The 18,166-nt window shown below is 41.6% G+C and overlaps 1 protein-coding gene across 3 annotated transcripts in view; it reads right to left on the bottom strand.

Annotated features, from left to right (window-relative positions):
- Positions 1–4,502, bottom strand: part of ZNF521 (zinc finger protein 521) — a 159,384-nt gene extending 154,882 nt beyond the window's left edge. Inside the window, exon 1 of one of the 3 annotated variants that reach the window (XM_008692787.2) lies at positions 1,546–4,502. In XM_008692787.2, coding sequence (XP_008691009.2) covers positions 1,546–4,458 — 2,913 coding nt within the window. In that variant the 5' untranslated portion in view covers positions 4,459–4,502. The remainder of the gene's footprint in view (positions 1–1,545) is intronic. The other 2 variants (XM_040632628.1, XM_040632629.1) reach the window with 2 other exon arrangements.
- Positions 4,503–18,166: the final 13,664 nt, after the last annotated feature.

The following is an 18,166-nucleotide window of genomic DNA, read 5'->3' as shown; positions in this document are numbered from 1 at the left end:
GGAAATTTGAATATGGACAACTTAGAGATGGCGTTATAGAGCTACTTGAGTTCTTTAACTGATTTAGTTAATTGCCTTAACTAATAATATGGTTAAATGGGAAAATGTCCTTCTGCTTAGGAAAATCATGACGTCTGACACTTACTTTCATGTGGTGCAGGTTAATAAAAAGGTTGCAGAGAGAGAGAAAAAAAATCTGTGATATGGATACACAAACACACAACATACACTGTGTTATTCCTTTAGTTTTTCTGTAGGTTTAAACACGTTTGAAATAAAAACTTGGAAAAAATAATTCATTTCATCGGATTAGAACTACCAAAAGAAACTACCTGATTCAACGCATGAGCCAGGAACCATTATCAAAACTATGCTCTTCCAGCTGTCCTCATCAGTTTGAAAGGACTTCATTTATTTAAATGAGAGAAAGGTGCAGATTTACTTGGAAGGAGAGAAAGGAAAGCAGCTTCAAAGTTTGGGAGCTCGCCTGTCACGCAGATGCCACATTTCGGGAGGATGGGCTCTGTGTCAGTCTTCCCGGCTCTCCCCTACCAGCTGACTGATGGCTATCTGCGGGGACGTGCAGGGGGGCCTCCAAGAGGGTGTGAGTGCAGAGACAAGATAAGGAAAATGCAGTGACCCCAAACTGAAGGGAGATGGATCTCCCTGGGGTTTTCATTTGGAGGGATCTCCAGATAGGGGCAGGTAGGGAAGTGGAAAGAACTCTTAGAAACCAGGTGATAAAGCATAAAGAAATTATAATAAAATGAGCCATCCTCTGCTCAGCTTCAAGGACTGGTGACTTACAAAACTATTTCGTTGTAAATGAACTTATTTTTCATACTCATTATGGCAAAGAAGGCATGAAACCACTCTTAAACTAAGAGAAAAAAAATCCACTTTAATTTTGAAACCCAAACCCAGAGAGTGAAGACTCGGGGATCTTTAAGGGGATGCCTTGAAAAGGAACATTGGGCATGTGGCGCTTGATAAATGTAGGGGCTTTTAAAAAATCCTGTTGTGCGAAAATATTTTGCTCACCACCCAGAAGACAAAGAGAAACAGTGAGTGTTGACAACATGGTATTATAAAGCCACCCCTACCCAATTTGTTATGCACAAATATATATATATTCTTTTTAATTTACTCTAAGCCAGCATGTTGGCCCATAGCATCTTACTTTTATGTCATTATCGCTCTGCCATACACACAAGTCATAGCTGGGGATTTCAACTCGCGGTGAGGCTATGCTGAGATTCCAGATCTCAGTGGTGCTGGCATGAGCGCTGATCTCTTCAGTCATAGAGAAGACAATATCCTAGGGAGACTGGAATTAGTCCTATTTTGCACCATTCAAGCCAAAATGCTGCTTATCAAGAAGCAAGTAATTGCTGGCTAATGGCTATGGGGGGAAAAAAACCCACTGCATTTCAATCTAAGCATCTCTCGGCACACGACAACAAATAAAGCTGCGGAAAGTGGACACAGGAAGTGGCAAGGGTTTCTTGAGGAGGTTAAAGAGCAAACAGTAAAAAGGCAAGTTACCTCATCCGACTGGGAGGGACTGATTCTGGGCATTGGCGATACTTGTGGAGTTTTCAACTGTGTGCTGTTGCTCTCTGGCACGAGCTCTCGGTGGACCGTTTGGATGTGGTTCTGGAGTTCGCTTTCAGACTCAAACTTAACGTTGCAGCTAGAACAGCGAGTCTTCAGTCCCCCCGCCTTGCCTTTACCCTCAATGGCACTGAGGTTCTCATTCTGGCCCAAGCCCGGCCTATTCGTGCCGGGAGGGATGTTGATGCCTGGGCTGCCGCTCTTACTGAGATTCACACAGCCGGCGCACAGACCATATGGCAGGCCGTTGATGTCAAGTTTCACCAGATCTTGCTTGGAACGGAACTCTTTGAGGCAAGACGCACACTTGTACAGTTTTTGGACATGCTGGCCACGCCCTGTGGTCTGGACGGCAGACCCATTCCCTGTCTTTTGCATGTGGAATGTCCCGTGGATTTTGAGTTCTAAGGTGGAGGTCACGGTCTGCATGCAGACCACACAGCGGAACCCCGTCAGGGAATTCCGCAAGTCAGGGTGCATTTGGCAATGCTCTAAAAACTCCTCTTCGCTCTGGAGAGGCATCTTGCAAATCCGGCAGTTTCCAGTATCGAGACTCTTACTGTGCGTGACTTTGTGTTCGGTAAGAGTCAAAAGGGAGGGGAACCGCTCTCCACAAATAGGGCACATGTAGTGTTTGACCGGGCCTAGGTGGGTCTGCATATGCTCGCGGAGGCCGTTTTCAGAGAAGAAGGTTCGAGAGCACACGTTACACTTGTAATTCCCTTTAATGAGCTCGGCTTTCTTCTTCACGATGGCGCTCTCCCCGGGTCTGATGTTGTGGTCTCGCAGCTGGTGGTTCTGCAGCAGGGTCTCCATGGTGTAGGCCGCCCCGCAGATGTCGCACCCGTACATGGGCTCCGAGGTGTCCACGTCTTCTTCGCTGCCGTCGTGGCTGTTGTGGGACTCCTGGCTGTTGGTCAGCAAGGTCTGCAGCTCCACCTCCTCCTTCTGCACTTGCTCAGAAGCCCCGTTCGTTCCACAGTTGGGAGTCTTGGTCTCAAACACGCAGTGCTTCTCCCGCAAGTGCTTCTCCAGCAGAATGATGGCGTGGAAGGCTTTGCTGCAGAACTTGCAGTTGTACTTCTTGCTGTGCGTGGTGATGTGGCACTGCAACTCCACCTCGGTGCCGAAAGACTCGCCGCAGAAAATGCACTTGTGCACCTTGCCTTGGTTTTCCAGGTGGTTGTGTTTCACGTGGAGCTGGAGGTCAGTCTCGTTGCGGAAGTCCCAGTTGCAGGACGTGCACCTGTAGACTTTCTTCTCGTTACTGTGCTTCACAGCCAGGTGGAGCTGAATGGAGACTTTCGAGTCGAAAACCTCTTGGCAGAGCGTGCACCGGAAGAAGACGAAGGTGTGCATGTCCAGCAGGTGCTTCTGAAGGTCGTCCACTGACGTGAACTGCTTGTCACAGCTCTCGCAGATGTAGTAGGTGGAGGTGATCATGAAATGAATGGTAACGTGCTTCAGCAAGGATTCTTGGTTGGGGAACTCCTTGTTGCACTGAGGGCAGGTCAGTTTGGGGAGCACAGTGTCGAGATGAGTTTTTAGGTGAGTCTGAAAGCTGTCCAGGGACGTATACTTAGCACCGCACTGATTACAGATATATTCTCCAGCCGGACGCGCAGGCGCGCCGCCCACCGCCTGCATCATCTTAAGAGATGTCTGCTCTATGGCCACAGGAGATAAGGGGCTCAAGGCCCTGGATTTCTTCCCATTGTGAATATAATTCAGGGCCAAGGGAATGTTTTTATGATTCTCTTTGATATGCTTGTTCAGCTTAAGAACGCTGTTGAATATTGGCGAATTCGTACAGTAAGAACAAGAATAGACTTCTACTACTGGTTCCTTCGGAGTCCCGAGAACCGGAGACCCAAATCGGGAGCCACTGAGGTCACAATGGACCTGTCTTATGTGCTCTTCCAGGGAAGAGTCAGTGAGAAACCCCATGTAGCAGTGGGGACAGAAGAACGCATTGCTATCCTTCGCGGCAGGGTTCGCAAATCCATGAGAGCATCGGATGTGTTCCTGAAGGGTGTTGAGGTCGTTGACAACTTCGGAGCAGAAGTTGCACTGGTAGACTATGGCAGGCATGGCAGAAACAATCAGACCTGGGTCCTGAGCTTCATGCACTTGCTTCAGATGTTCATTTAGGTTATAGAGTGAGGGCAACACCTCCAAGCAATACTGACAAATGTGGGCCTGTTCTGGCTTGTCTAAATGCATAGTTTTCAGGTGAATCTGCAGAACCGCCAGACTCGAAAACAACTGCTTGTTGCAGTAAATACAGCTGTAGGTCACTTTTGCCTGTTTACTCGAGGGGACGGTCATGTCAGGGGTTTGCTGAGCAGCCCGCTTCCTCCCCCGACTCTTTGGGATGGGCGGAGCAGCTTCCACCATGGTCGAGCTGTCCACGGAGAGGTTGGAATCTGGAGTCGTGCTGGACACAGAAGTGTAGCCCACCGTGACCAGAGAGGGGCTGTTGCTGTGGTTACATGACTCGGCTTGCTGGTGGCTGTCCATGTGGCTGTACAGTTCCTCGACGGTGTGGAAGCTCTCCGAGCAGATGCTGCAAGAGTTCTTCTTCTCCCCGCCATGCACCTGCTCCATGTGGTTCATGAGGGACGTCTCCTCCATGAAGAGCTCGTGGCAGTAGATACACTGCAGGGCCGCTCGGTCCTCGTTCGGGGAGCACTCGGGGTGGCACTCCGCGATGTGCTTCTGGAGGTCTTCCGGGAAGTCAAAGCCTTCCTCGCACTGACTGCACTTCTGAGTGTCCTTTATCTTCCAGTCCTCCATCCTGGAGCCAGACTGGGAGCCGTCCTTGTTTCTCTCGTGAACCTGCATGTGTCCGTGTAAGGAGCTAGAGGACAGGAACCCGCGGCGACAAATGGCACATTTATATGGCTTGTTGGACGTGTGAGTCTTTAAGTGGATCTTCAAGTGATCACTTCGGGAGAACGCAGCGTCGCACTCGCTGCAGTGGTACTTCTTGTCCCCCGTGTGCAGTTTGATGTGGCGGTCTCGGCTCCGCTTGTGTTTGAACAGCCTACTGCAGTAGGTGCATTTGAAAGGCAGTTTGTCGCTGTGACTCTGCTCATGGTGCTTTAGGTAGCTGAGGCGGCTAAAGGACTTGTCACAGAACTGGCACGGGTATGGGAGTCCAGGGCCACCTTCTTCCTCCCCAAAATCGCAACCTTCTCCATGGCTAGGGGAAGTCTGGTCCTTGCTGGAAGGTGAGGAAGCCGGCCAAGAGCAGCTGGGATCATCTTCAACATCCACCCCATCTGCAATGAGAAGCAAGGGGACAGTTCATCTTACGTGTGGAGAACTCGAGAACGAGTTTACCGTACCATTGCAACGAGTCCGTTAACCGTTGGACCATCTAGAACCTTTCGGGGTTTCGGGGGCGGCGGGACAAAAAACTGGAGGACAAACTATTTGAGTGGAACACTTTTAAATCTGAGCCCAAAGCTTTTATTCCACATTTACTTTCTGCTGGGTTGTAAAATGTAAAAAGATATTAAATAGTTCTATGTCTAAATTACCCCTTTTATTACTTTTTATCATTTTTTTTCCTTAGAAGCAAGGTATATATTACGCATCGACAATTTTATTAAAATGCAGATTTTAATATATTTAATGTTTCTTCTGTATTCACTCTAAAATGATTTGCATATTATGGGAGCATCTGAAGAACCAAATGAAAAGAGGAAATATTACAGGAATGACTTAAAATTAATGCAGTCAACCCAGATGTCTAATATTTAATAAAAAATTCCCTCTGCATTTTGCTTGTTTTTCTATAAAAAGGCAATTCTGAAGACCAAAATCTTTTATGGGGCTCTTATTGATACAGACCTTATTGCTTTCAGCAAAAAAATATTAAAAAGTAAGCACACGGAGGAAGACAGAAAACACAATAATAATTACATCTTGTGTAATGAAAGACAACCAGGATTTCTTCAATAACTGAAAGATTCGAATACCATAGGCCAGAAAATGGATTATTAAATGTTAGAAGGGTACCACTAGATATTACATGTAGCTAGGATCAGCCAGGATCAAGAAAAAATGAGAGTTTCACAAGGGCCAGATTGTAAGCGTGTATTTTGTTTGGAAAGTTCAAGAGGTGGCCCACCATTTCTTCCTCTTGCAAAAGCTTCAGCAGCATGAACTTCCTTAGCCAAACAGGACCTGCACTTTGAGGTGAGCAGAGACAAAGCGACTTGTGAAAAACTGGAAACAGGAAAAGTGATAAATGATTATGGTAAATGCTGAAAGATTTATGAGTAACAAAGAGAAGACAAACAAGACTGAACGCCAGATACAACCTTAGCAAGTTATCCATAAAGTAACTCTACCTTATATTAGGTGTTTTTTAACTATGGTCTTGGCAAACGTGCACTCCTGTTTCTGTTGCTTTCTTAACATCCAAGTGGAAAATAAGACCTTCTCAAGGAGGTTGTAAAACCTCTTTTTTGCTTTTCGAAACAATCTATCATTCAAGACGAGAAGAAATTGTAAAAAGCTTTTCACTCTCCAAAAGAGCAAGATTTTTCAGAAATGCAGACTTGTGAAGACCATCGAGTGGAGCTGGTGAGCATAGTGATTCTATTAGGATAATAGGTTCAATTAGAAAATTATTAGGATATTCTAATAAAATTTGATTAGAACATGATCAAATAAGTTTTTAAATTCTTCAAAGCTGAAGTTCACTAGCAAGCTATATTATTAACATAAAAGTAGAAACTGGCAAGCGTTATGTAAACAAATTCCACGTCTGCTTTCTTTAAGGTAACAAGATTTTACTAGATTATCAACCTCTTGCTTATCCACAGGAAACAGATGAGGATCATTCCTTTCCTGCATCTAGAAACTGATGACAACACCATCTCACTATCAATGCCAGATGGCAACCATCTAACTCTGAGAAAACAACCAAACACCATTCCTGGATCCCTGCCCACTGCAACAAAGCTTCGCAATACAAGTTGAAAATCGCATGATTTTGCATCCTCACTTATAGGAGTCTGTAACCCGACACATTTCCAGCATAAGAAAGGGTCTGCTAATTGTGGGTCTGATTTAAATTTAAGGGTGAATGCATAGAAAGAACATAGACAGATAAGCTCAACTCACCACCAAACAGAAAAATGATTTTTAAAATTTTTAAACAAACGAAAAAACCTCAATAGTGATTCTAGCTTTCCTTTTAAAAAGCTCCAAGGCACCTAAAGACAAACCAAAGTTTTAAAATATTTCTCTTAAGAGAAAGCAATTGCTATTTATTAAATCTGCTCAGCATTCTAGGTAAAAATCTATATTTCACATTTATCTTTTAGGCTTACATCCTGTTGTTTCACTGAAAAATATTTTCAAGCACATCATCTCATTGGTACAGTTGGGAAAACAGTGAATCAGAATTTGTCATGAATCTAGACTCAAAGAAAATAACTACTGACCCTAAAAATTTAGCAAGTGAACTTATTATTAAATTGCAGATTGTGTCCAGGCAGGATATACGATTATACAAATATACAAAGAATTACAGAGCAATCGACCATTATAAATAGTGTGCAATCCCTGATACCACTCTTACATCAGGTTCTTGTTCCTGGGCCATGCCTGACTCTACCTATTACATAACTGTTCTCTTAAGCTTGTAAATTTCAACATGTCAAGTGAGCTGAGGGTTAGGATCAAATTTTTACTCAACCAGGAATCAAGGGAGCTGGAAACCTTCTCTTCTCTCTCTCTACGACCTCTATTATTTGGTCTTGGGGGAAAAGAAAGTGAAAATCACAGATGATGTGTCTTTGTAACTGAAATACATGAAAAGAGAGTACAGGATTCAGAAGGCTTAGGCTGGGGGATGGAATAGACGGAGCAGAGTAAAAAGTTGGAGCAGGGAGTGCTACTTTTAGAAAAATAAATAAGGGTTTCATGAAAGGCTGATTTCTATTTTAAAATCTAAATGGTAAAGAACTCAATTGCCTGTACTATAAACGGATGTGTGCTCCCAGCGACACACAAGGCACTCACTGACAAAACTCCCAGTGGGGTTGGTCCAGGCTCCAAGGGTATCAGTCTCCCAAGACTTTGGTGGTGGTGGTGGTGTGACCAATATTCTCTGAGGTCTACCTAAGTCTTTGAAAGCTGTCCGTCCCCATGAACTTCAGCTTTTGGCAGTCACCACTGTGCAAACGATGTTTAGATGGCTAGTACAGATTTGAACAATTTAAGTTCTTTTTTCACATAGAAGAAACTATGGAGGATTCTTCCAGTGCCAGTTTCTGGATCAACTCAAACTCTCTCTTTCCCCTCGGCACTGACTAAGTGCTACTTACAGGAATGTCCTTTCTGTGTGATGGCAGGTTTTCTGCATTTCAACGTGAAGTACTTAACATGTCCATGTTACATTTTAATTTTTGGAATCAGTCACTTCACACTAGGTGACTCTCGGAGAACTGTAGTTCTTACAGCCGGGGGAAAAAAAAAAAAGAAACAACTTTGCTGGAAACCAGCTCCACGGCCTCAAAGTCTATTTAAAGATGCAAATGTGTGTGCATAGTTAGTGCAGATGTTTTTCTACAGCAACTGTACTTGCTGAGTTTCACCATTTCCATAAAGCACATTAAAACAAGTGTGTGAACACTCCGAGATGAAAGTCTCGAACACTCCTGAGACTTTCAGTGGAAAGTAGAGCCGCCTGACTTTTCTCCAAGCAGACAGGAATGCCCATGATTCAGCAGCCTGAGTAAATAAAAGAGGTCCTTATTTCCTAATTTTGCTGGCTGGCCACACTGCAGCAGCCTCTGTGCTCCTGCCAAAGGGGATGCAAAACTGGAACTACACCCAGCCGCTGAAGGCCTGTCTTTGTTAGCCAGCCAGGCTTTCCCGACCATCTTCTGGCAACCAAACTGCCATATCCTGCAAGGAGGACCTCCATCTCAGGCTTGATGGTTCTCCAGTCTGCCGAAAAGGACGAAACAACAGATTTTGCCTGGTCTGTGTCGGAGGAGGACAGCTGGAAACTCAGTTAGCGGTGGAGCAACACCTGTTCGGTCCTATTTATGGGGAAAAGTGCTCACTACCAGAAAAGTGAAGTCAGACTAGGAGAAGGTATTCCGCAGCAAAAAAGGCACCAGAGCACAAAGTACCTTTGTGATATAAGCCACTGGCCCCTTAGGTGCCAGCCTGGGGAGGAGAGGGCAAAGATTATGTGATTTTATCCTGGCTGCTGCGGGCGAACAGAAGAGCACACCCGTGAAGAGCCCATCAGCTGCCAATCAGGGACCCGACCTGCCGCAGAGAAAGGCTGAGGGTCCCGGCCACTCTTTGGCTTTCGAGCCTAACTGAAGTAGCCAATAAAATAATAATAATAATAATAATGATGATGATGATATCAAAGTAGTAGGAAGAGAGGATGTGCAGAAAGGTTCGGGGTGATGTCAATGCTTATTTTGTACCATGAAGCGCGTCTTAGCACTAAGACACGTGTCTGTGAGGGCAGGGAGCACGCCTTTCAGAATGTTGACTCTGTAACAATGTGGACTCCTCTCTTTGTTTAGCTAATTTACGGCCAAAAGAACCCAAAACAACAACCAACCAACCAAACAAACAAACCTGTCTTGTCCACAAAAAAGAAGTTTTGTACAAGACATGTAGACCCCAATATAATGCATATGACAAAATGATTCTTATAAAATACATTAAATGGTAGCTGGTTAAAATGACAATTAATGAGATAGCTCAATATTGCAGTTATTTGTGTTTTTCTTATTTTTACTTTAGTTCCGTTGAAGAAAGAAGGTTTTTTGTTTGTTTGTTTGTTTTTTGGCTCATGTTTGTCTTTTCTACAGCAATGACTAGAGATACCTTCCTCGGTACACAATCAATAAATACCATTTAATCTGGAAAAAAAAAACCAATATGGGCAATCTGAAACTATTAAGGAGAAAGTAAAATAAGGTGGAGGGAATCACTGTAGATGTTAAAGAAATTATCCGAAGCTCTGAAGTTACGGAAACTTCTGACATTTTTCTTTCTTCACAGGACTGGGCCCTCGAGAAGCTGGCTTACGGATATCCTTTTGCTACCTGAGCTCATTCATCGTAACGGCAGAGTACTCTCTAAATTGCCCTTCGGGGACTCAGTATCATGTGTGCAAGTGCCACACAGCAAGGTTCCTTAACAGGGACAGGATTTACATCAATGGTTACTTTTCAAGTGAAGAAAAGCACAAATACTGACAGGTCTGCTGCCTCTGTTTTCAGGAGTGCGATGACTCAGAATGAGAACGAAAAGTCAAGAGTCTGGAGTTTTATTTCTAGCTTCATAACTGACTTAGAGAGTGACCTGGCCAAGTCATTTAATCTGGCCCTACCTAGGTACTTCACCTGCAATATGAAGATAATAATTCTTGCTCCTTACCCTCTGGGGTGTTCCAGAGATAAGTGAATGTTTCTGGGGCACCTATCATCCCTGGAAGAAAAGCTGCACAAGTAAACAAAAAGATTTACATGTGTGGCATGCATTTATGTTTCCACATGTAAGATTCTCTGTATATAGTATAAACATATTTCAACATTTTCTTTCCTTTAATGAAACCACTGGAAGATTAGCTTTAAGGATTGGCCCAATGGAAATCTACAGTGCCTTAAGCATTGTACATTCAGCCATCAAGAAAATAAAACATAAATAGTTGGTGATATCTAAAAATTAATGGACCATAAATCCATGCTGACTTTGTTCCAAGTATTAAATTATCATGCATAAGATATAATCTCGGGTCTTTACAGACAGATAACCTTGGAACAAGTATTTTGCTATGTAATTCTGAAGCCAAGTATGTAATTTTCGAAGTACCTCTCTTCTTTCAACACTAGCGATAGAGTCACTGCATTACTTAACATCAAAATAAGTTCATTTAGAAGATGATCTTTTAAGTGTAGAACTATAGGGTAAAACACGAAACCCAAGCAAATTTCCAGGTTATTTTCCTCCATCGGCTTAAAATTATTATTTCTGCCAGCACGGGCCCTATAGGAGCAGTTCTGAACTTTCACATTAAAAAGAGCTCATAGTCCTTTTTTCATTCATTAATTACCTGACCCACCTTAAGAGAAATAGAGAATCCTGAGGGGAAAATACAGCTGTGCACAAAGACTAAGAGAAGTTAGGCACCATTCAAAGAGAACAGTGTCTTGACATGTGTGTTTAATAGACACAGGTGACAGAGATATTTCTCGTGTTAACTTGGTGCTTTCACCGTAACAATTTTACATCACCATACGTAAAACCATCTAACCAAACTACATAATACATTTTTAAAGCAACGGTTTTCGATGGCTAAAGGATACGGTCATTCTAAATACATACCATTATGCATTATTATACAATTGCTTCCTTTCATTCTCAATAGAAATGTCAGCAGTTTTAGAAAAGTTGCAATTTTAATGATATAACATTCATACTTTTTGTAAAAATCAACAGCCCCACATGAAATTCACCTCTTTGTCATAAAACTTATTTAACTACTTCAAAATGTATACTCTTTACTGGGTGTTCAAAAGAGAAATGTAAACTTTAAAATTATTTATAATTCACAGATGCTTATAAATTCTGTAATATTCCAAATTGTTCTAGAAGGACCAATTAAATGCATTAACAGTTAGGTTATGAGGGAAGAGTGGTCACCCATTAATGATAGCAGCCGTGGGGAGCAGGAATTGGTGGTGCACATTTTTTTACTTCAGTATTAAGATGAATTCCAGATATCAGAGCTCACTTTAAATTAAAAAAAAAAGGAAAGAAAAAAAAAGAAGGCTCACTCTCCCCGACAATCCTTTAACGCTTCAGATGTGCCAACGTAAGAGATAAGAAGTTGTTATCACCCCTCCATTGCCCGCCATGGGTCTTTATATCCACGCTGTCTCTTTCTCCAGACACATTTCTATTTCGTGTGCAGAGAGAAGTACAAATGTTTTGCTTACTGTTGCTTAAAGTTCACTTGAACAGACGGAGCTCAATGAATTCCATCTACTGCAGCCAAATTAAACAGAAAACAGTGCATTCTTAAGCAGTTCACACTTAACTCCACCTCTCAAATCAGAGGAAAAAGCTGACGCGCAACCAGTGAAAGAACAGTCATCATCTCCCTCACGGAAATCGAGACGTGTTTCTGAAGCCAGACAGAAGGAAAAGTGGTTTCCATTTATGTGGGGGGTGAGAACCGCTTTACTTTTTCTATCTTTTGGCTCACTTAAAAACATATATAACTAATGATAAGCATCAACCTCTTGGCATTCAGTAATTGGCAATAGTGTATTACACATCTGTGTACAACGCTGCGGCTGGAGAGCCTTCTACATTTTTTAACATGTTTCTCTTTCCTTGAATAATGACAGACACCATCACGGTGAATTTCCCAACTCTGCTTTCTTTTCATCTCTACTATTTTGGGTTAGAAGGCATGTTGTAGTTACTTTCTCATCTTGTATTTATATCTGACCTCCCACCACAAAGAAGTTGAAGCAGTTCTTCGTTGCGTATTTTGTTCATTCATTTATTTAACCAGCATTTATTACGCACCTACTATCCGTTTAGCTCTGATATTAGCTTATGCATTCTAGAAATTCCTTATTTTCTTCTAAGTTTTGGCTTCCTTATGTATATCATACCAGAAAAATGCCAGCCTGCCTCATAATTAATATTACAAGAATCAAGCGTGACATTGTATAAAAGAGCTCTCTGAATGTTTACAACATAAAAATGTACTAAATGGCTACTACTACTATGAAAGTCAAAGGAAACTTTAGGTTATAATTGATAAATGTGGAAACAGTACAAAGGAAAACAAATGAACTATAATTTAGTTGATTTTTTTTATACTGAAATTCTAATACTTCTATCTTTTTTGAAGATTTATTTACTTATTTTAGAGAGCGAGCTGGGGAAGGGCACAGGGAGAGGGAGAGAGAGAATTTCAAGCAGACTCCCCTGCTGAGCATGGAGCCCGACAGGGGGCTCGATCCCAGGACCCTGAAATCATGACCTAAGGCAAAACCAAGAGTCGGATGCTCAACCAATTGAGCCATCCAGGTGCCCCTGGAATTTAATACTTTCAAAGGTAAATCCTTTAAACAAAAGGGATACTTTTGTTTAAAAACAAAAAATTTACAAAAATACCCAAAAAAGTCTTCTGAATGCTATTATAGTTATCTTGAAAGTTCAATGTGCAGGAGCTATTCCTTAATAGCTGCACACACTGGGAGGTTGTGATTAACTCATCACCAAAGTAAAATCCCCATAATGGAATGGCCTGCATTCAAAATCTTGAAGCCACATTACATGGTTCTGACACCAGCCCTATATCTCACATTATTTGACTTGTTTAGAAATTTCTTGAGGCAAATTCTATTTTGCTTCAATATCCTTTGCACTAGTGTGAAATATACCTATTAAACTATAAAAAAAAAAATCCACACCTCTGGAATTCTCAGCAAATTTCTTAGTGCTACCATGCTAATCATTAATAATTTTACCTTAACCACTTCACTGGGGGAGTATCAGGCAAAAAGAATTCTTCCACTGAGAAAACTAAGTTTGAAAATATTTTTATTAGTGAATGATGGACCTCAGAAAGTTCATTGCACTGTGTTAGTGGTTTTTTGAAGAATTGCCATAACCCACTAGAATTTTTAAACAAAGCAATCAGATTCTCTGGAATCTAGTCTAGTCTAACAGAATGTTTTGTCATATTAAAATCTACTTTACTGAATATTTTTCCAATGTGTAGGCTTTGGTAAGCTTTTGATCACAAGGAATTATAACTGTCCTGAAACGATGTTCACTCAGGCTAAATTTCACCCATATTCTATCCACAGCATAGTAAAGTTGACATGAATTTCCAGCAGTTTAAAAAGGCCACAGTATATACTTCATTGCAGATAAAGCCACTGGAGAATACAAAAGTGTTGAAAGGCTAAAATTTAATTAATGACCAATTAGCACCCCCTGTGGGTTCATTGTGCAGTAAAGTGATAAATACGGTGTGCTAATATAGAAAAAACTTACAAAGTTTAGGGGGAAATATTACTACAATGATCTATTATCTATGTCTATTTGACATATTATAATACAATGGACCTCAGTGTTCTTGATTGTGATGTTCATGTGTCTAAAATATGATAACGACCCTTCAGGTCTGGGACAAATAATCATTTTTTTATTTCAAGGCACACACTTTGACTCCTGCCAGGTTGTCAGGCTGGGGTATAAAACCCAGTGCTTTCAGATAGCTAGTGAGTGCACCTAGCCCACCACCTGGCACCTGCAACTCCAAGTAGTTTGTGTTATCTACTCCTCGGTCAGCGCTGATGCATCGTACAGGGAAGTTACATGTGGCGTTGATATTAACAAATGGAGGATGCTGGACTGTCTTGAGACTTTGTGCATCGGAAGAGATCTACAGGAGGAGAAATCACCAATCTGCCCTCAAACGATAGAGTTTTAGGGTGTTTAACAGAATCATTAACTTTTATACTAATACTTAAATAGTAAAACTAAATTGAAAAATGAGGTCAGATCCCAAGTAACCCAAATGATATAAGGAGTCCTTTATTTCAAGTAAGATAATGTTTGGTAAACTGTACAGGACAAAACTATTTTCTTAAAATAACTCTAACTAGGGTAGGACAAAATATTTCTACACAGATCATACAATATCATATGCCCTTAGTCACCTAGTTTCTTTTCCATTTACCTAATTAGGCAAAATTTGCAAGAGGCAATCCTGAAAATAAGACTGATCATCAATCTGATGGATTTTCCTGGTACCTTATTCTCCTTTTATTTTCTATTTCTCATTTTTGGTTCGGTTTACTCTTCCCTAGAAACTCTACCTGAGAATAAATATAAAAATAAAATCCAAACCAGTTCATCCTATCATTTTTTTTTTCTTGTTAACAGTCCTGGTAATTTATCTATGGGCACAAAACCCAGTAAAAACTGTGACATTCTGTGTGTGTGTGTTTATGCAGAGTTGACTAAAATGTTCAGAAGAGACTAATGATTTTTGCTAAAGTAATTTTTGAAATATTTTTGCTATTTCCCATTACAAAAGTGTTAATCATAGTAATTTGCCACTTAACATGAGTCAATGCAAAATCAGGTCTCACTGAAACACTTCATTAAGGGACATCTTTATGATGCTTTTTTATGATTAATATATATTATATATAATTATAATGTTTTTATTAAATTCTATATTGTATATGTTTGATTATATATTTATATTATATATATATATATAAACTGAGATGAAGCGTCTTGCCAAATACTCCAGAACCAGTGACAAAGTCATGCCTCAAAAACCCCATGACAATTCTTTATAATACTACTTAATTTTGTCTATATCCAAGGTAATTTTAACACAACAAAACAACATATAAGAATCCATGACAGTGTGGCCATAGTAACAAGTCAAGGAATAAAGCTGGCTGGAGTCAGGGGACCAGTGGGAGACCCCCACCTGCACCTGTTTCACAATGACATGTAGACATCTATCCCTCTGGCACCCAACATCTAGGACACGAGCAGTGTATAAAATTCCACTGAAAACTTAATGTGCTAATATGATTTAAGCAAGAGTAAATTAAGAAATTTGAGTCAGGTAATGAAGAATCTGATATGTACCTGCTTAGGCCTCGTGTAGAAATGCACCAATTCTTAGTCATAATTTTCATGGAGAAATTTATGACAGTGTTTTTGCCTTTGAAGTGGGCGATATGGAGAACAACACACATCTGTATGTGTCCAAGGCTTATTGGTATGACCCTTGCAAAAGCCTGTTTTGAATACTCAGAGACTTTAAAACCTACTAGCACAGTTCTGGGATGCTGACTGACTCAATGCTGTCTATTAGAAAGAACTGGTTTCTGAATCTTTAGCAAGCCTCCTCCCACATCTGAGCTCTGCTCTTTTCTCTAAAGATGACCTGATATTGTTTGGCATGGGTTATGCACACCTCTGGGTCTGACTTGAGGGATCAAAGGAAAGAAAATAAGTGAATTTGATTGAAGCCTACACAGAGTAAAGAAAGTCAGGGCTGTCATTCCTAACTTTCCATATATATGAAACATAAGATTGAAGGTCTGTGCAAAGTCTTAACCTTCAGAGGAAAAAAAAAAAGTGTGAATTTTACCAATGAACATACAGGTCAAAGAGGGTGAGGAACATGTTATAATCTCGCACTAACAGTAGCCAGTGATCGTAGAACTAAAACCTGAACCTGGGCCCCGTGTCAAGGCAAGTAGCTTGGTCCGTGCGTGAGATAACTTTCCAAGTAATACCCTTCCCTAATCCTCCCTGCTAAAACAACAATTTCCAATGCCACCAAGTCGTCTAGTTTTTAATGGGTAAATGAATAAACTTAAAATGGCTCATTTTCTTTTATTAAAGACTTCATTGTTTTTTTCCATTACAAAATGAATTCATGGTAATTGACATGTTTGTATACATATATACAGAGGAAAACAAAACCACCTAACACTGCTATGAATCCGTGACCTGCTGTTGACGATTCATGACAGCCTATTTCTTAATTTAATTTCACTTCTGGCTACTGGCTAGAAAACCTTACACACACACACACACACACACACGCACACACACACACACACACTCCTCCAGTTCTCCTTAACAGCGGGTCTCCCTCCTTCTCTCTCTTCTTTCTATCCTCTCCTTTCAGCGAGGGTGGCTCGGTCATGTCAGGTATTGGCAAATAAGAGCAGAAGAAAAGTCTCCATCAAACTAGAGCTGTAGTCAGCTTCCCCTTCCTCATGCTCTGCCTCTTGAGACACATTTCCTACCATTCATCCCAAAGAGGGGTACAACGAAGGCTCCCTCTCACCTTCCCCTAAGCTGTCCTTCCACAATGATTATTGCAGCTCCCACGACTCTACCAAAGGCTGACCCTCTGCTTCAACCAGATGACCCAGGGCAATGTTTCTTAGTATCATCCACCACCGGCCCCCCAACTCCCCAATCACCCAAACTGCTGAAAATGCAGACTCCTAGGATCTATGCCCCCAACCCCAGTGCCCACCAACCCTGAACTTCTGGGGAGGGGGCCCACAAATCCCTGTTTTTAGCAAGCTTCACGGTGCCTCCCTTGCACTCCCATGTCTGAAAACCACTGCAGAATCTCTTATTTCCCCCAAATCATTTAAGTCCTCTGCTTTAAGTTTGCTACGCTCAGCCATGCCTTTGCCGTATTTGCTGCTCCACACTAGAACTACGCTGATGGTGGGCTTTCTCTCCCTGACTCCAAGACCACAGGAAATCCCAGCTCTTCCAAGCAACAGCTTTGACAAAAAGAGAACATCATTATCTCCTTTGCCTTCCCATCCCTTAACTGTTGCCCCTCCCACTTGCAGCAGGACTCCCAGCTTCCAATCTTTTCAGTGTACTGTCCAATTAGCTCCCATAAGTTACTTTCTCTCTGTAGAAGGGCTGTTGGCAGCACCTTGTTTATTTCTAGAAAAAAGACAGTAACCGTTTTGAAGTTATAAAGTTCCAAGTACATAAAAGCTGGGTGTTACATGATTCTGATACAAAGTTGTGAGTAAACAGCTTGTTTCAAACGTGCACCTGGAAAAGTCTATGTTTTAAACTTTTGTTGATAATTCCTTTCAAGCTGCATTAGCTTGATGAGAAATATCAACATGCAATGAAATGCAGCTCACCCCGTGAACCACTTCACCCGCAGAACTGTCATAACTAAACACAAAGCAAAGGAATATGTGAAGCAGGAAGAAGGGAAAGGCGAAAAGACCTTCCGGTAATCAGCAATACTTTCTTTTTCCACTCAAGGAAGGCATTGCTAGAACTGCTGATTAAATGCCTTAAATTTGGACCTCGCTAGAAACTGTAGATAGCTTGTTTTTTTGAACTGGCTCCTTTCAGTCTCCCGCAACTTCCTGGGTTCTGCACAAAAGTGTGGTATGCCATACAGTAAATTAAGCCTTCTGCTGTCAGGGCTGGAAATAGGAGGGGAGCAGAAAAGTGGCTTGATCTCAAATGATTTTTATTGGCTTCATTTACATCCTGTTTAAGGTCTTCTGAGCAGCTCAAGGTGTCTTATCTCTGGCTACCAGGGGGTATTTTGCAGTCAAAGCAGTTACACTTTCTCCCTCTCCTCCTATCCCTTTCCCTCAAGCGCTCTCAATCTCTCTCTCTCTCTCTCTCTCTCTCTTTTTTTTTTTTTCAGGCCATCTTATCTTATCACACACATCTCTTCAGGCTGAGGAGAACCCATACTTATCAGAAGCCGTGCACTCTATTGTCGTTCGGGGCTCTTGGAGACAAATGAAAGTTTAAGTCAAAAGAAAATCAGTTAACCTCTTCCACACTCAGTTTAGAAACACTCAGGACTGTCTCGGTTTCATTAGTGCTAAATGGTATGAGACGTTTTCCCCTGTGATTCACATGCACACAGGACATCTACCCCTACAGATTAAGAAGACTAAGTACAAAGTTGCTGCTACCC

This window comes from Ursus maritimus, unplaced genomic scaffold, assembly GCF_017311325.1.
Source record: "Ursus maritimus isolate PB19 unplaced genomic scaffold, ASM1731132v1 scaffold_18, whole genome shotgun sequence".
NCBI classification, from domain to species: domain Eukaryota; kingdom Metazoa; phylum Chordata; class Mammalia; order Carnivora; family Ursidae; genus Ursus; species Ursus maritimus.
This window is presented reverse-complemented; position numbering and strand designations above follow the sequence as displayed.